This window comes from Camelus dromedarius, chromosome 21 (assembly GCF_036321535.1).
Source record: "Camelus dromedarius isolate mCamDro1 chromosome 21, mCamDro1.pat, whole genome shotgun sequence".
NCBI lineage: Eukaryota > Metazoa > Chordata > Mammalia > Artiodactyla > Camelidae > Camelus > Camelus dromedarius.
In genome coordinates, this window is record NC_087456.1 from 21,735,366 (window position 1) to 21,755,377 (window position 20,012).

General features: G+C 35.2%; 1 protein-coding gene across 1 annotated transcript in view; it reads right to left on the reverse strand.

The window, feature by feature from the left end:
• DNAH14 (dynein axonemal heavy chain 14) overlaps positions 1-20,012 on the reverse strand; it is a 258,985-nt gene that overhangs the window by 46,272 nt on the left and 192,701 nt on the right. The window contains exons 65-73 of the mRNA XM_031438276.2: positions 19,404-19,634; positions 18,973-19,094; positions 17,479-17,723; positions 12,077-12,498; positions 11,799-11,997; positions 6,761-6,997; positions 4,647-4,732; positions 2,409-2,565; positions 928-1,138 (exon numbers count right to left, since the gene is read on the reverse strand). Of these exons, the coding sequence (XP_031294136.2) occupies positions 928-1,138; positions 2,409-2,565; positions 4,647-4,732; positions 6,761-6,997; positions 11,799-11,997; positions 12,077-12,498; positions 17,479-17,723; positions 18,973-19,094; positions 19,404-19,634 (1,910 nt within the window). The remainder of the gene's footprint in view (positions 1-927; positions 1,139-2,408; positions 2,566-4,646; positions 4,733-6,760; positions 6,998-11,798; positions 11,998-12,076; positions 12,499-17,478; positions 17,724-18,972; positions 19,095-19,403; positions 19,635-20,012) is intronic.

A 20,012-nucleotide genomic window follows, 5' to 3' on the forward strand; every position in this document is an offset into this window, starting at 1 on the left:
GAAATTATTATACCATATCCCACTGTTTACATCTATTGAAATCAAATAATTAAGTAATCTTCATCTTCTGACTCAAGTGATGAAATAAATGTGAAAAAAAATAAATAGTTTTTAAACTGTTAAAAGGATAACAGTCTGAGAATAGAATGATATTAGTAAAGTTTTTAGGAATTTAAGTCAGTAAGTTGCATTTTGGTTTTATAGTTTCCTTGTGGGTGCTCACAACACAAGAATAACTGGATGAAGAAGAGGAGACTCTCATTTAAATGCTTTCACAGTACAATATTGGCCATACACAGTAGAACAGACAGGACTGCAAGGCTGGAGAAAAAGAACTATAGAATGTAACTGGTTAAAACATTACTAATTCAACATGGTGCCAATTTTAAACTCAGAGTTGTATTCAACTTCCAAACACTTCTACTGCAAACAAGAAGGCTGAACCTATGGAAATTTTTGTCTGAGTAAAGCCTAGAAAAGGGGCTGAGCTGCAGTACATCAGAATAAGTACTAAATCTAGGCCATAAAGTAAACCATCACTGAAAGTATGAGTATGGGGTATTATATTCTGCTATTTGGAATCACATAGGATATTAAAAACTACGTTATAGAGCTGTACATCTGTATATATGTGTGTACGTATACATGCATATCTATTGAGAGTTTGAGAAGGAGAGAAAGAAAGTGATTAACAAGATGGAAAGTAAAAACTAAAGAGACCTTTTTTCTTAATAAAAACCAATATATTCTGTGTAGTTTTCACATTCTTGGAGAAAGAAGAACCTGCATAAGACAGCTTAAGTTTCTTCTGAGTGGCCCAACACATTATATTATCATTGTTCAAGCACAGTGTACATCACCTTTCTAGTTTTACTTCATTGTTTTGATAATAATCTGATCCCTTAAAAATAAATGTAAAAGTCTTACGATTCTACAATAGTGCAAAGTCTTGGCATAAATGATGCTGCAAGATGGCAGTTCTGGAGGAAGACCCATTGTTCAATTTTGGTTAGGGCCTTAACAATGAGGTCTTCTGCTTTAGCTGTCTGGCCATGACCCAGAGAAATCATGGTTACATGATGTGTTGTTCCTTTCAACCCTTGTGCAAATCTCAGGAGAGTATTGGTGAGGTCGATCCCTGTAAAACAATGTGGAAAGGTGCATACAGTTGTAAATTCATTTAATCCCCTTCTAAAAAATGCAATCGAGCATTTATTGACTAGTGGTGGAAGAAGGTGTAGACACAGTAGAAAATCTAGTCTTTGAAATTAGAAGCCAGAGTTCAAATTTTGGCTCTGCCACTTTCTAACGGGGTGACTTAGGTTTTCTAAAATATAGGGATAATAATATCTACCTGCAGCAATGATTGCTGGTTATTTACCCCAACATTTACTTGTCCCTTCCTCTTCTGTAGCAACTCCGGTGTTACTCCATGCACTGAGCTAAAATACTTCACTTTTTGCCTCTCTTGCAGGTGGTATGAGCATTTTAAGTTCTGTGAATAAGCTTTGGCAGCAAAGTTTGTTAAATGTGTTATCTTCCATTCTGTTGTTCAGAAGATGGATGTGATGGCTAGAGCCCTAGCTGCCATCTTGGGCTAAGTCTTCAAGAAATGGACACACCCATTATGAGTGTCAGGCCTATAACCAGCTGCTTTACATGGAGAAGTTCCAAGTGAGAAAGCCTCCATATGGAGGTACTTTGAACAAGGTTTTGCCTAATAGAATCAAAAAACTTGAAAATGACAAGACAAATGAACTTATTTTCATGAGTCAATGTGAATTAAAATTGTTAATAAATGCAAGGGCAGTCCCAACTTTCATATCAATAAAGCATGTTTGGGACGCATTTTCTGCACAGAAAATTAACACTGATAAATTTCCCCATATTTGTGAATCCAGGACATCTTATTACTCTCTGTTCTTTTACATTTTTAGAAAGATTCATTCTTTTTTTTTTTTTTTAATGTGCTACGGCTTTCTTTCTTTTCTTTCTTCCTTAAACTGAGGTTTAGTTGATGTACAATAATGATGTATATAAATTTCAGGTGTACAACATAGTGATTCACAATTTTTAAAGGCTATACTCCATTTATAGTTGCTGTAAAATAGTGGCTGTATTCCCTGTGTTGTACTATATATCCTTGTAGTTTATTTATTTTATACATAGTAGTTTGTATTCTTAATCCCTTTCCCTCCCTCTACTGGTAATCTCTAGTTTGTTCTCTATATCTGTGAGTCTGTTTGAAAGATTCATTCTGACTATAGTTTAAAGTTTTAATTGGTCCCTTTCATTAAATATTTAAATAAGAAAATATTTTAAATATAGAATAACCTAACACAGAATCTACTTCTGTACACTTTTGATGAATATCATAACATCATCTTAACTGTTCACAAGTAGCTCACCATGGGAGTGAATAAGTATCAGTGGAGTTCTGGCGTTGGATTCTTTATATGATTCTTTCAAATTAATTCCAGTTCTGCAAATATATTCATTCCCCATTTTTTCAGTTACAAACTTTTTCACTGAATTCTTCAAATGTTCTGGTCTAAGAATTTTTATCTAAGAAAGACACCATGAAAGACACGGTTAACTTTAAAAACCACCCAAGGGAATATTCCCAATGGTAAGATGAAGCAAAGCTAAGGAGTAATCATTATCTAGGTTGCCAGCTGGAGATTTATGGTGTTCCTTATGTTGGGAAAATTTAATAGGAGAGAGTTCCTGTGTGGTGGGAAAACTGCCACCACTGCCCTTGACCCTCATACAGTCCTTTCTAAATGACAGGGCAATGCTGGGCCTCTACCGTTTACACTCTGACTGAGACCTCACTGGGAATGTAAAAATCCAAGTTATGGTCCCTGGTTTTGCAAAAAGAGACCTTTCCCCTGGGTGTCTTCCTGCTCTGCTGTACACATCTAGAGCAAGAAAACCCCATGGTGTTGAGTGATGAAAATCCAGGATAACATAACCAGAAGAGTACTAACTTTTCCGTTAATAAGATGAAAATATACAACACAATATTCATGTATTTAAGTAAACTGAGTACACATCTGAAAAGAACTTTAAAGGGTCTAAAAGATTTTGCAAACAGTATACATGTAGTAAGCAGAGATTCAGGGCCTATTGGAAATCATTGCAAATTTCAGAAGAAAGACATTTTCCATGACAATCGTTCTATACAAGTCACTTTCATGCTGTTTTTTTGTTTTGTTTTGTTTTGTTTTACAGAACGAGCATAAATTCTGTCCTGATGCATTTTCAGCATCAGTTAAGGCAAAGCCGAAACTATGTGTGTCAGGGGGTCTGTGTGATATACTAGGTTGAAGCATGGGTAATGGTCAAATATTGGCAATATCACATGTTTAACGTAACACCTTTAATCATTGTGTTGAATTCTGTTGTTTTCTGTTACTCTTTGGAAAAATTAATCTTAAATTTATATATATATATATTTTTAAAGATGAAAATTGGCAGCACACAAAGAATCTGGGGTCTAACAGCAGAGTTCAGTCAGTATATCCAACTAATGAAAGTGTGACAATCAGCCAAGTGAAACATGACTAGATGTGGTCCCCTGACACCATCACTGCTGAGAATCTGCCTCCCAAATGTGATCATCATCCTTTGTCACCATCATGCTGTCTGCTCTTCCTTTACTTTATTGATCAATCAAGCATGTATCAAATTTCTCCACATTTGTAGTTTTTAATTCCAAGGACTTTTTTGGGGGTGGGGTGAGAGAGAAATGTAAAATTGAAGAAATGAGGTTCTACTGAATTCAATTTTACTAGCTCTTATCTAAGCAGCTACAAATAATTCTGAAAAACGTCCCCACATCCATATCCCTTCATTGTCATCTTTCCTTCCTCTTTTCTGTCTAGTAGGCTATAGCAATGGAGAGAGGTGAATAGACAAACTGGCAATTTCTAAGCCTTGGCTTTCTATTCTGTAAAAAAAAAAGGGGGGGGGGATCGTGCCTAGCCTCTAAGATTATTATGGGGATTAAATGAAATAATGTATGAAAACTGCTTAGCACATGCTAAGCTTTTGATGTTTTAAGCGCTCATAAATGACACCCATTCACATCCCACCAACCAGAGAGCCAGATTCTGAAGCAACTGACAAACAGGGGAGTCAGGCAAAATATCACCTTTCCTAGCAATAAAGGCCAAGGTGGTGTATGTAGTTTAGGTGAGTGTGCTTCCTGATACTAAACTGCAGAATTAGACAGTCTTACCTGTCACAAGCAGTGCTAGTCAGCCATTGGCTTTCCCCAAAGAGCCAGGTATGTTCCTGTACAATGTATGGCATTAAGAAGCAGAGCAGAAACAATGCTTTTTGCAGAGCCATAAACTCAAATTTACCCATATTACAAGTCCTACCTCCTTCCAAGGGAGGAGTGAATAAGGGGGTGGAAAATGCCAGTAATATATTGCTCTAATGGGACTCCTTCCACATAAAAGAAAATTAAAATGGAATGTAAGTGCTCCCCTCTAACATTAAAGTTCACTAAATGTTACCTTGTAAAATCTATGTATTTTGCTTATAAAATTTTAAATTTTAAAATCTGAGGAGTTTAAGTTACTGATAAACCACTCAAAACATTTAGAACATCAGTATTTTCTTACAGCACATCTTACCAAAATAAGTCTTTGAAATGGAGTGAGTTTCTCCCAGGGAAAATTTACAGGACTACATATTTCTTCATTTTCATTAAAAAATAGAGCTAGATATAATTTAGAGAAACTCAGATTAGCAATCAAACACTTTGGATCACTAAAAGATAACACAATATGAAAGTTTTTGCTATAAAATTGTCAGGATTTTATTTTTTAAACATGGCTGACTTCTTTTAAAATGAGCTTTATTTCTGTAAGATTTGAGGCATCACTAACTGTCCTTAATATCGCAAAAGAGGTAGACCTTTAGGTAAATTTAAGTTTCCATGTGGCCCTGGTGAAGTGGTTGATAAATAAGTACTAGAACAAGATGATGGAGAGCTGATGGAAAAGAAATGAGAAGCAAAGGGCAAAGCTAATACTTTACAACCTACTCCTGATTATGTGATATTTATAAACTGGCAACTCTAGAGGTTAGAGATTCTGTTCATAATCTACCTATACAGATAGAAAAAGTGAGAATCAAATGCAAGTGTAAAAAATTCTTACATTTCTGAAAGATTGAATATTATACACACATATTTTTAAATGCTGACCCCTCTTACCCCTGCAACAGAATCCTACCAGAGCATATGTTTTTGCAAGGTGGGAAACCTAGTTTTCATTTCCAGCTATCCCATATAGAGCTATCATTTTTACCTTATATTTCTATGGTATTTGCCCAGTGTCTAATTTTAAATACAACTTAGATTATAGAAATAGCTAAGATAGATTTGTTGATCCTTAAAAAAGTCCACAAAACATGAAAATCTAGTTACAAATGGAAAAATCTGGGGTTATTTACAAAGTAAAAAGATCTTCACGTTACAAAGAGTCGGTAAAGATTTCCTTTAAATAAGTGATACTGACTCATCTTACAGTATAATAAGTAATGAATTCAAGATAATGCAGGTGCAACAAAATAAAACAACAATGACCCAGAGAGAAAACTCTGGGGGAAGAGAACTTCTTAATCAGAACTGGAAATCAAAAAACTATAAAAGAAAAAAAGAGACATAATTAACTATACAAACATAAACATTTATATGGCACAGATGCTATAAACAAACCCAATAGACAGTGACAGATTTTGAAGAATACTTGAATGAACAGTTTAATACTTTTAACAAGACAAAAAGTTAATTATCTATTATACTATTAGGATTTTTTCGAATGGACAAAAAAGAGATTAATAATATGGGCAAAGTACATGAATGGGCAAATCCAAATGGTCAACAAACATCTGAAAAGGTACTTAAACATGCCCGTAGACAGGGGAATTCAAATTAAAGTACCTTAAGCTTTTCAGATTGGCAAAAGTTGAAAAGAGTCAACACTCCTTTTAGAAATGGAGCACTCACATATTGCTGGTGGCAATATAAGTTACCACGAACTTTTAAGAAAGCAGCCTGGAAGCAACTATTTACACAAAAATAAGATACTTTTGACCTAGAAATTGCATTTCTGGCTATCGCAGAGAAATAAAAGCAAAAAAAAAATGTGTAAGGATGTTTATGTTTTTGCACAATATAACCGTATATTGCGGCAAAAATCTGGCAGCAAAATGGAGAAAAATGTGGAAGGAAGCAAATTAGGTTGAATCCTGAACAGGGATGAAACAAGGAAGAGAGTTCAAAGTGAAGAAACAGAAAGGAAAAGCTGTGCTAAAAATAACAAGTCATTTAAAGTAAGTTCTACTTCCTGTGCAATTTTAAAAACATGTATCTGTTACTTAAAACAATATATGAAACCCATATCTGTTATACAAAATATACATCTGTTATGTATGTATACGCTAGTTCAGATTCAAGGTTCAAAGTAGTCTGGTGTAATGGAACTAGTGTGGTATATATCATCTCTCTGAAATTTTGATCTCTTATCAGAGTTCTTCATCAACAACAATGATGTTCATAATAATAATTTCACAAGACTATCATGAGGATTACATTAGATGACACTACATGGATTGATAACATAATTATGTTCCTCCTTTCAATTTTTTCGTAACATACGACACTGAAATACATTTATAAATTGATAATCTATCTAATCATGTAGGTAATTAAGCTGGATTAAGACACTGAATACTTCCTTACTTTCCTCTGGTGATGTCTTACTTTCCTCCAATGAAGCATCTTCTGAAGTGAAAGGTGTGCTCATCAGAAAATATACAGCTTTGCTGTTTTTAAAAGCATTCCATTGTGATTCATTTGATAAAAGGGATTTGCATAGAAGAGAAAATGGCTCTAGTTTACTGCTGAGATACTGGCACTGCTTCCACCTGGAATCCGACACCCACTGAAGATGTCCATTTCTATAGATTTCATATAAGCCTAATAAAAAAGGAAAAGTGATCACATTAGAAGAGATATACCCTTTACTTTTAGTTACTCATTACAAAGTAGACGCTTAATAAATATTTGTTATTGAGGGAAAAGCCATCTTATACAAAAAATTACATAAAAGGTAATTTTTAAACTGTGGTAAAACAAAAAATATAAAATTTATTTATTAAGTTCAATAGTGTTAAGTGTAATTCATGTTGTTGTGAAACAGATATCCAAAACTTTTTCTGCAAATCTGAAATTCTGCACCTTAAACATCCTTTCCCCCCTAGCCCCTGGTAACCACCATTCTATTTTTGTTTCTATCAATTTGACTTCTTTAGACACTTTATGTAAGTGGAATACAGCATTTGTCTTTCAGTGACTGGCTTATTTTACTTAGCATAATGTCATCAAGTTTCACCCATGTGACTGAATTTCCTTATTTCTGCCTTAACGGAGTAGGATTTCATTGTATGTATATACTACATTTTCTTTATACATTCAACCATCAATGGACACTTGGGTTGCTTCTACCTACTGGATATTGTGAATAGTGCTGCTATAAATATAGGTGTGCAGCTCTTTCTCTAAGACTGTGCTTTCAATTCTTTTGGATATATAACCAGACATGGGATTATTGGATCAAATAGCAGTTGTATTTTTAACTTTTTGAGGAGCCTCATATTGTTTTCCATAAAAATTTCCCCATTTTACAATCCTACTAACAGGGTTCCAATTCCTCCACATCCTTGTCAGTACTTGATCTTTTCTTTCCTTTTTTAATAGTAGCGTAGCCATCCTAATGGGTGAGAGATGATTTCCTGATAATTAGTGATGTTGAGCACTTTTTCATATGCTGGTTGCCCATTTGTATATATCTTTGGAGAAATGTCTATTAAAATATCTTCCTATTTAAAAATTAGGTTATTTGACTTTTTGTTGTTGAGTTGTAGGAGTTCTTTATATATTCTATATAATAACTCCTTATCAGATATATGATTTTCTCCCACTCCATGGGCTGCCTTTTCATTCTGTTGATTGTACCCGTTGATGACAAAGGTTTTTAAGTTTAACAGACCTCCATTTGTGTATTTTTGTTTTTGTTGCTTGGACTTTGGTGTCATACCAAAAAAAAAAAAAAAAAAATTATTGCCAAGTCCAATATTATAAAGCTTTCCCCCTACATTTTAAAGGAATTTTATAGTCTTGGGCCTTATACTTAGGTTTGAATCCATTCTGAGTTGATTTTTGTATCTGGTATAAGGAGTCCAATTTTATTCTTTTGCATGTGAATGTCCAGTTTTCCCAACACCATTTGTCAAAGAGATTATCCTTATTCCATTGAGTGGTCTTCACACCCTTGTTGAAGATCATTTGACCCTATGCATGAGGGTTAATTTCTAAGCTCTCTGTTTTGTTCCTTTGGTCTATTTGTCTGTCTTTATGCCCATACTAGACAGTTTTGATTAGTGTAGCTTTGTAATATAGCTTGAAATCAGCAAGGGTGATGTCGCTAACTTTGTTGTTCTTTTTCAAAATTGTTTTGGTTATTTGGAGTCCCTTGACAATTCATATAAATTTCAGGAAGAATTTTTCTACTTTCTTAAAAAAATGCCATTGGGATTTTTAATAGAGATATCATTGAATCTGTAGAATTCTTTGGGTTAGCATGGAAATCTTAACAATATTGTCTTCCAATCCATGAATATGGGATACCTTTTCATTTATTTGTGTCTTCTTTAATTTACTTCAGCAATGTTTTATAGTTTTCAGTGTACAAGTCTTTCGCTTCCTTGGTTAGGCTTATTACTAAGTATTTTATTCCTTTTGATGCTGTTTTAAATATACTGTTTTCTTATCATATTATTTGTTGTTAGTGTATTGGAATGCAACTGATTTTTGTATGTTGGTTTTGTATTTTGCAACTTTGTTGAATTTATTTGCCTAGTTCTAACAGTGTTTTTATGGATCCTTTAGTGTTTTCTACATATAAGATTCTGTCATCTGTGAACAGGTGATATTTTATTTCTTCCTTTCCAATTTTGATACCTTTTATTTCATTTTCTTGTCTAATGCTCTGGCCAGAACTTCCATGTTAAATGGAAGTGGTTGAGAGCAGAGGGCATCCATGCCTTGTTTCTGATTTTAGAGAAAATTAAATTTTCCATTTTTAACAACTGAGTTTGAAGTTAGTTGTGGGTTTTTTATAAATGACTTTTATTTTGTTGGGGTGGTATCCCTATATTGCAAGCTTGCTAAGTGTTTTTACCATGAAAGAATGTTGAATCTTATCTAATGGCTTTTCTGCATCAATAAAAACGGTCATGTGGTTTTGTCCTTTTTTTCTGTTACTGTGGTTATTACAGTGATTGTTTTTCTTATGTTATGAATAAGAGCCTTACTGGGTAGAGTATTCTTGACTGCAGATTTTCCCCTTTCATCACGTTAAATATATCTTGCCATTCCCTCCTGGCCTGCAGAGTTTCTGCTGAAAAATCAGCTGTTAGTCTTATGGGAGTTCCCTTGTATGTTATTTGTTGCTTTTCCCTTGTTGCTTTTAATATTCTGTCAATCTTTAATTTTTGTCATTTTAATTGCAAAGTGTCTTGGTGAGTTCCTCTTAGTCCTATATGGGACCCTCTGTGCTTCCTGGACTTGGGTGACTATTTCCTTTCCCAGGTTAGGGAAGTTTTTAGCTATTATCTCTTCAAATATTTTCTCAGGCCCTTCCTCTTTCTCCTTCTGGGACCCCTATAATGTGAATATTAGTGTGCCTAATGTTGTTCCACAGGTCTCTTAAACTGTGCATATTTCTTTTCATTCTTTTTTCTGTTTTGTGGTAGTGATTTCCACTACTCTGTCTTCCAGCTCCCTGATCCATTGTTCTGCTTCATTTAGTTTACTATTGATTCCTTCTAGTGTATTTTTCATCTCAGTTATTGTATTCTTCAGCTCTGTTTGGTTGTTCTTTATATTTTCTCCTCTTTAAGATCTTCTAACTTCTCACTTGTTAATCAATTCTCCTCCCGAGTTTTTTGATCACTTTTATGATCATTACTCTGAACACTTTCTCGGGTATACTGCCTATCTCCACATCACTTAGTTCTTCTTTGGGATTTTATCTTGTTCCTTTGTCTGTAACATATTCATCTGTCACATCATTTTGTCTAAATTTCTATTTGTATTTTTATGTATGTGGTAGATTAGTTATATTTCTCTACCTTGGAAAAGCGGTCCTCTGTAGGAGATATCCTATGCCTCCCAGCAGTGCACTTCCCTCTTGTCACCCAAGGGCCAGGGACTAACTGGTCCCAGGGTAGGGTCTGGCCTGAATTTGTGGACTTGTTCCACAGGCTGTGGGACTATAGTTTTCTTGATTTTGGTGTCTGCCTCTTGGTAGGTGAGGCTGCTCTAGAGGCTTGTGCAGGCTTCCTGATTGGAGGGGCTGGTGCCTGCCCACTAGTAAGTGGAGCTAAGTCTTGGCCCTCTGGTGGGCAAGGCCATGTCTAACGGAATGTCTAGAGGCAGAAGTTTTTAGGTAGCCTGTCTGCTGATGGGTGGGGATGTATCAGTTAGTTGTTTGGCCTGAGTCATCCCTGCACTGGATCCTATAGGCTACTGGGCAGAGTCAGGACTTGGTGCTAATGACCCAACCAGGATATTAGTCTTCAGAAGAGTTCATGCAGATGAATACTCCCTGATATGTCCATCACTGTGTCTATGTCCCCAGGGGGAGCCACAGCTGTTCCCCGCCTCCTCAGGAGACCCTCCAAGACCAGCAGGTAGGTCTGGCCCAGGCTCCTATGAAATTACTGCTCTTGCCTTTGGTCCTGGTGAGTGTGAGATTTTGTGTATGTCCTTTAGGAGTGAAGTTTCTATTTCTTCCAGTCCTGCGGAGCTCTTGCAATTAAGCTCGACTGGCCTTCAAAGTCAAATACCTTGGGAGATCCTCTTCCTGGTGCCAGACCTCAGTGCTGGGGAGTCTGACATTGGGGTCAGAACTCCCACTTCTGTGGAAGAATCTCTGGATTATAATTATTCTCCAGTTTGTGGGTAGCCCAACTGGGGGATATAGGATTTGATTATATTGCAAGTCCACTCCTCCTATCCATCTTGCTGTGGTTTCTTCTTTATGTCTTTAGTTATGGAAGATCTTTTCTTGTAGGTTCTAGTCTTTTTTCAATCAGTGATTCTTCTGTAGTTTGTTGTGATTTTGCTGTGTTTGTGAGAGGAGGTGAGCTCTGGCTCTTTGTTGTTATTGTTGTTGAAGATGATAAATTGTTATGTATATTTTACCATAATTAAAAAAATATATTAAAAATGTACAACACAAGAGCATCTGAAAAGATCCAATACTTAAGTAATTTTGCCTAATCTTTTTGGATAAGCATAATCTTTGTGGTTCAAATTTTCATGGAATTTTCCTAAGACAGTAAGGCAATTACTGCTAGGAGAGTAAAGCTCAACTCCTGATGGTATTTAATCAGTGTGTGTGTGTGTGTGTGTGTGTGTCCCCATGTGTGTGTCTCTATTGATTAGCATTAGGTATTCTGGTTTGTAGATTAGAATTATAATAATCTAGCAGTTGTCATTTATTTATTCATTCAAAAACTGTTGAGTAACAGTTATATGCTCAACAGTGTAGGGGATACAATGATGAATTTAGATATTGCATTTGATCTCAAGCTGCTTTTAGTTTAATCAGTATAGAAGCATCAACTTGGAACACCTTAGAGATCTTTTAGTATTTTTCAGGAAATGTGTTTAACATATTTTTGGTAAATCTAGAGCAATTACTTTTACTTACTATTAAGTTTAGGCTGCGGCATTACACCTTTAATATTTAATACCATGCCAGAATATAAGAAGATGTTCCATTCTTCATCTGGTAGGGATCCAATGTTATCATGCATTAAATTTCCATTAGCATTATTTTGCATGATTGTAGTGCAAAGCCCAAAGGAGAAGCAAAGTTTATGTTTATTAAAAAGAGCTGAAGAAACCACCTATAGAGAAAGCATAACTGTTAGAATAACCTAGCTAGATCAAGTAAGTAAACAAAATTCACATTAAAGAATATCTCACCTTAAAAATATTTCTTGTCAACCTGTCTATTGAATTTTTAAGATGTCTGTCTAAGGATTTACTCTCACTTTCTAACTTAGGCTCTTTTGAGAGCTCTGTAATTTCACAAACTCTTTTCAGAAACATTCTCTCCCTTTTCACACTGTGTTCTTCTTGTTCTTTGCTTTTGGAAACTACTGATGAAACAAAAATTTGACGAAACCAGTCTAGGGAGAACTGGTACATGCAATTGATTTGTGCAAGACCAGACACTAAAAAGTAGAGCAGAGCACCTCGAGTAGCAATAGGGAGATACTTTTTTCGTGTTGCTTCAATTTCACTTTCTGCTTTTTTTGTTGCTTTGATTCGCTTCAAAATTTCATTTGAAGTCATCTTGGATTTTCTTAAGATGTCTACAATCTCCTCATCATCTAACAGAGATCCTAAAGACAAACAAAAAATGAATTTAAATAAAAACCTTTGGAATATTAAATGGCAATTTCCTCATTCTGTACTCTGCTGGCTTTTTGTTGGTTTTATTTTGGATATGGGCTCTTAAATGAAGTTAGGTCATATTTCTAATAAACTTGATTAATAGTACACATGCTTCCTCTTCCCATCCTCCCATCTCTTCTTTATATTACTTTAATGTTTCTGGATTCTATGTTTATTATAGGCACATAATAAGTAGCCATTTCATCATAAAGAACACATTTCCACTTGACCTCCTATACACATAGAATATGAAAATAAAATTTTCAGAAAATAAGAGTACCATTATTTCATATGACACACTGATATTTTTCCATTGTATTCTATTTTATTAAGCAAATAAAATTGATAGCGACCACTGAAAGTGATTTTCCATCCACTGATAGGATGCCACTCACCTTTTGAAAAAGCACTGCTTTAGAAATACAAATAAGAATTCTATCCCTTTCAAATGTTTAAAACAATCCTCATATTTCCATTTTAAACTCCACTATTTTATGGGCTAAAAATTTCCATTTTCAAGTGGTTTTAAAATTTTTTTTTAATGATACAATTGTCTAGACCCCTTGATGCACACCTCTGGACACAATTTAATTTGAAAAGAGCCCTAGGAAAATGTGGCATCCAGAGCTAAACACAGCTTGACGTGGCCATTGCAAGGAATTATGGGATTATCATATTCCATTATCTGGATCCCATATTCCTACGGATGTAGGTGAAACTTTCTAAGTAATGTCTGGACCTATAAGCTGTGAGTCATCTCTCATAGTCGCTATCCTTCCACACCATTTGCTACAGCATGTGAGGAGCCACACCAAAGATAAAATATTTACAAAGAGATAGTAAGGATAATCTATTTTACTAAAACTTGGAAAGAAAAATGAAAAATATGTTCAAAATCAAGGAGTCTTTTTATAGAGCTTTTCCAGGAACAATTTTTATTAAAAATTACTATTAGTAAAAAGTTGCTGACTTTCAAAAGTATCTCAGGCTCTAGTACAATGAACAATAGGGAATAAACACCAAAGGCATAAAAACAGCATATAGTGCACTGATGTGTATTACCATAAAGAATTTTTCTTTTGTCTTGTTAAATCTATATTTTGTCCAATTTAGGAAAAGTTTCTAGCAAAGTGTCAGTTGTCATATAATAGTTCAGACAATAGGAGAGGCTATGATTCTGAATCTTGTTAGATCAATTGTGCCACCTTCTACGTATTTTACATAATACCCAGATATCCTGATTTTGCACCCTAAGACGTTACCAGCTATGATTCCAATCTTTCAAGAGAAACAGATATGGAAACTTAGTCTATGTAACTAGCCTTGTCATTAAAGAAGAATGGCTTAGTCATGTGTTACAAAGAAACAGCTTTTTAGGTAGGCATAATTAAAATAGAAAAAGAACAAAGTCTTATCTTTCTAGGCGTAAGTGTGCATTTAAGGTTTCATATTAAACAAATATATTTCTAAGTGAGGATCTGCCCATATTTTTAATGTAAGGTACAATGAACTTGGCTATTGTGTTTGTCTTTCTTTTTCTTTTTCTTTTTGGTAAACATGCTTGCAAAAATTACTACAGACTTCCTTTCTTTTAAAAAATTCTCTCTTTTTCTAGATTGGTCAAGACAATAGCACACTAAGGAAAAACACTCAAGAAGATAGCTGAGAATAAAGTTATCTCTTCCCACTGCTTTACCCATTTCAAAATGCAATTTAGTTGAGGTTCTAATGACAAAATGTAAAGTCTTTCACAAAATTAAGGCAGCTTTATGTCAAAGGTTATGAACCTCCTGAACTAGACTTATTCTGTACATTTCAGCAGATGTTAGAGAGGTGGTATTGGGGCTTCTAATCATAGCAGTTCTTGCTTTGGCCATAGGTCTCACAGCAAAGTGGTGTTGGATGCAGCACATTGTCAGGGAAGGGATGTCAATGTTAAGGTGAACACCACACAGTGGAGAACCACATTCTTTTGGTGAGGAAGGTTTATGACCACAACTTGGGAAAGGCTTAGACTCATCATTGCACTTTAATAACTGGCAGAACTGTCTTTGTTCCCAGGAGGTCCAAGGCAACACTGTCAATGCAGTTCTGGTTCTGGATGATCTTTCTGGCTTACTACACTTAGAATGACAATCCCTAGGCCCATCCATGTTGCTGCAAGTGGCATTATTTTATTTTTTATAGCTGAGTAGTATTCCATTGTATAAATATACCACAGCTTATTTATCCAGTCATCTGTTGATGGACATTTAGGTTGCTTCCATGTCTTGGCTATTGTATATAGTGCTATGTACACTGGGATGCATGAATCTTTTTGAATTAGAGTTCCCCCCAGATATATGCCCAGAAGTGGATCATATGGTAAGTCTATTTTTAGTTTTTTGAGGAATCGCTGTACTGTTTTCCATAATGGCTGCACCAAACTACATTCCTACCAGTAGTGTAGGAGGGTTCCATTTTCTCCACACCCTCTCCAGCATTTATCTTTTGTGGACTTTTGAATGATGGCCATTCTGACTGGTGTGAGATGATAACTTGTTGTAGTTTTGATTCGCATTTCTCTGATAATTGGTGATATTAAGCATTTTTCATTGTGCCCTTTGGCTTTTTGTATGTCTTCACTGGAGAATTGCTTTTTTAGGTCTTCTACCTATCTTTGGATTGAGTTTTTTTTTTATTGTTATTAAGTTGTATGAGCTGGTTATATATTCTGGAAATTAATCCTTTGTCAGTTGCATCATTTGCAAATGTTTTCTCCCATTCCGTAGGTTGTCATTTTGTTTTACTTGCTGTGCAAAACCTTGTAAGTTTAATTAGGTCCCATTTGTTTAATTTTGCTTTTATTTGTATTGCCTGGGTAGACTGCCCTAGGAGAACACTGCTAAGATTTATGTGTTTGACTATTTTAAATACCTCATATAAGTGGAATCATGCAATATCTGTCCTTCTGTGACAGGTTTATTTCACATAGCATAATATCCTCAAGATTTGTCCATTTGTACATATGAAAGATTTCTTTTTTTAATGGCCAAAAAATATTCCACTGTACATATATATATATATGTATATAGCATATTTTATTTAGTCATTCACCTGTTGATAGATATTTAGGTTGTTTCTACCTCTTGGCTATTGTAAATAATGCTGCAATGAACATGGGAGTGCAAATATCTCTTTGGTATCCTGATTTCAATTATTTTATTTATTCTTTTTGCAGTTTTGAGATACAACTGAGTGGCTTAAATAACAGAAATTTATTTTCTCACATTTCTGGAGGTTGGCAGACCAAGATCAAAGTATTAGCAGAATTGGTTTCTAGTGAGACCTTTCTTCTTAGGTTGCAGAAAGCCAGCTTCTCACTGTGTGTCCTCAGATAGCCGCCTCTCTGTGTACATGTGCCCTGGTGTCTCTTTTTCTTCTTATAAGGGCACCAGACCTGTTGGATTAGGGCCCCTCACCCTTATGACCTCATTTAACCATAATTTTTTAAAAAAATGTCCTATCTCCAAATACAGTCACAGTGAGGGATAGGGCTTGAAATTTGGGGCAGGGGTACACGTACACAATTCACTTCATAACAGCTTCTCTCCAAATTGTAGGATATTAATAAGAACGCTCAAGATTAAAACATAACTTTATAGTCAGTATTGCTCCTGAGGGGTAGTTACTTCATATTCTATCAAAACTTTGTTTCTTCTGATGACAAACTAAAATTGTAATGGAGTAATCACAGCTCAGTCACATAAAAACGAGTTGGGCTGTCACAGTCTCAGATATGCCTCTATCACTGAGAACTTGAACCTTCTTTAAACTGTACAGACTTAAGAACTTGCCATGTTCAGAACAACACTGCCAGCTGCAAGCTTATGGTCTCAAGGTCTTCCTTTGCAAACATACAACCATCTCTCACCTCAACCTATCCTTACTTAACAAACACCTTTACTTCTTTCTTGCCAGCTCCAATCATAATTCTTGGTAAACAGCTCATGTAACTAACTGTACTTTGTGGTTTTTGCCTTTATAAGCCTCTCCCATTTTGTAGTTCAGCAGGACACAATTCAAGTGGTTGTTCAATCTGTGTCTTTCTGACTGCAGTCCTTACCAATCCCAAATAAATATTTTTATTTCAATCAGGTTTCTATTTCTGCAATTTTGGTTAACACTTTCCTTTAAGTGCATATATATATATATATATATATATACGCACACACACATACGTATATATATTCTTATTTATTACTGTTGATAAATTTTTGCTAAAAAATTACTTTTTAATTCATGTCACTGGAGTATCTGGTAACATTTGGCTTGCACTTGCATCCTAGACCATAGGCCTTTAGATTAGACAAATAATGTTTAATCAGTAGTGAACCTCTTTTAGGAGCAGATATATCAGTGTGCCCCAGGAGCATATAATACTTCATACTTAGTTGTTCAGAAATTATATTGTTTAAATTTAAAAACCATAGTTTCTTAGATATTTCATGTGTTGAAGGGAAAAAAGATTTCTACTGCTATCTTAATGAACACTGGATTGTGTCCCTTTATATTTTAGCTATGAATATTTCGGGGAAACCTAATTTTTCGATCTCTATAATCTAACTTGATACATATAGCAGATGTCAGGCACTTGAAATAAGGCATAACTAACGTCTATAAGATTTTTCTTACAAGTTATACTTACTACATGGTGGCAAATGTTCTATGCTACAATGAACTAAAGCAGAGGTAGGAACTGAGGAATATAAAAATTCTCAATGTTTTAATTTTAGAAATGAGGTGGTTCCCTTACATTAATCTGTCACCTGGTGGAAATGGAGATCTGGTATATTTGGCAGCTATTCACAATATGGTCTGTATAACTTTTATTGTCCTTTACCAAGGTGTGCAAAGGTCTACTGATATCACTAAATATCTTAACTTACCTTGTGCATTCTGTAGTAAATTTAATGTTTTTTCCTCCAGGTCTTCAAGAGTCACAGCATCAAGGGAAATACTCTCCAACAGTTGGAAACGTTGATTTTCTAAATAAGGAACTTCACGAGTTAATACAGCAGATAAGAGCTGATCTTGCAAACCTTGGAATGTTACTGTGAAGTTGATCATAGTAGCCATGTTATAAATGAATGGAGGAAAATAAGGGTTGTCTATTTCTGTAGATACATATAACCTAAAACATGAGAAAGAGATCAGTTATTCAAAGGACATGCAGAGGGAAAAAAATGAAACAAATTTATTTAATAATGAAAAAATATTTCTGCTGGAAGTAAACAAGATTAATTTTTAGCGTTATTCAGCCTTGTACACAAAGTAGGCTCTCAATTTAAACTATGTAAATACATTTGCTATTTATGACTTTAAAAATAGAGCCATAAATTATGTCCATAATATATTTGATCTAAGCATAAGTAAGAGTAAAGAAAAAAATAATACATAGTGGGAGTTTTGACCTGCTACTAACTAGATCATCATAAAGACTATGTTTTATACACTGTTTAAGAAATCAGTGGAGGAATTTGAGTAGAGGAGAGACATGAGCTTTTATAAGAAGACCACTCTAGCTGCTATCTTGAGTAGCCTGTGCAGAGGAGAGGGTAGGAGGCAGGGGCAAGAAGAAAGCTTGGAGATTGGTTAAAATGAGAGAGATCCTTGGAGCAGGGTGGTACCAGTGGGAGAGTTCAAGATGGTCACATTCTGGATCTTGTTTAGTCTTCATAGTAACCCAGTAAAACAGGGACAGTTCCTTGTTCCATTTTATAAAGGGTGAAACTGAGGCTGAGAGAGGCTACATGTGTTGAATGGATTGAAGGCGAGAATGCACATGGCTGATAACTCAATGTTTTATTTCCCTGGGAATTGTATTTTATGGTAATTAAATGTGATCATATAATAGTGCTTTGTGAAATTGACTGGTGGGTTGGTTTCCTGGAGGTGCATTACTGCTTGGGACATGGATACTATGTTTTATCTGCCTAGGTAAAATCTCTTTTTGTTCTAGATATCAAATGTGGATTTTGTTTTTTAAAGAAGCAGAGGCTTTTCCCGCTCAAATAAAATGTTAGACAAACAGATAAAATTGAGCTCTGTGGGATCCAGTGCGGCCAGGCTTCTTGCTCCCCGCCCTCCTTGCACAGCTTCTGAAGACTCCTCATGGGACTCACAGCTTTCATCAGGCACAGTCTGAAAAACATTCATCTGGAATGACTTGCTATATATAAAAATCTGTTCTCTATTCTATATACTAATGAGTGCTATTGGAAACACAAAAACAAAAAGAATATTCAAAATGCAATCTCACTTTTTCCTTCAGGAGAAGTTTATCAGAACTTACCAGATGCATATCAGGAAATATGGGCTCTTCAATATTACTTGTGTTAAAAATATAAATGTTTGACTCAATTAATTGTGAAAGACATTACCTAAATTTGGAATTGTATTCAATTTCAGAATCATCAAGCCTTATGAAATACTGTCCTCTTTTCTGATAGATATCCTTCTTCAAAATTGCCTTTAACCTTGGAGCTAATGTTTCAGGGAGATTCTGAAAAACCCAACAGACAAAAACAAAAAAATTCATCCTACAACAAATAAATCAGTTGAAAAGGCGTATCATTTAAATCATGTAAATCTTGTTAATATCTAGATGCCAGTGAGAGTAGATGTGAGAGAACTGAACATTAAAAACTCAATGTTTTTCTTTATGTACTTATTGGTTTATGCAATTATTTACTTATTATTTTTTCCCTTGACAAAGTTACCTGTCACTTAAAGCTCTTAGTATTTATGCTCAGTTCATACAATCTGTGTCAGCTGCCTGGATTTAGGGAATTAGGCCATTTTGTCTAAATACCTGCAAGAGGACACTCCCTCCTGTTTTCATAGCATTTTCAATTTTTTTGATGTAATTGCTATCCCCAGTGGAGAGCTCCTGCAGCCTAGATCCTTCCATCTGACGGATCCAGCTGTGTGCTTGCTTATGTGGGTCAATCAGCAGTGGCCACTGCAGGCCATTCTTGATCAAGATGGCATTCTCTGTTGAATACTGACCAAGAGGTAGCCCCTGATGATGCCACTGGCTGACCTGGAATGAAATCATTAGTGCTTTCACATCTTTCACATCTCTAATATACTACAGGGTACTAGAGGATCTTACAGGATCACCACCTTAAGAAGAGTCTAATAATCTTGAAAAGGATGAAGGAAATGAAAAATTTAAAACAACTAGGTATATCCAGAGGAAACCTTAACTCAAAAAGATACAAGCACCCCAATGTTCATAGCAGCACTATTTACAATAGCCAAGACATGGAAGTAGAGTTTTGGGGATTTTGGGATCATAACAGAAGTTCTGTTTTTAGTTTTTTGAGGAACCTCCAGACTGTTTTTCATGGTGGTTCACTAATTTATATTCCTATCAACCACGTAGGAGGGTTTCCTTTTCTCTACAACCTCTCCAGCA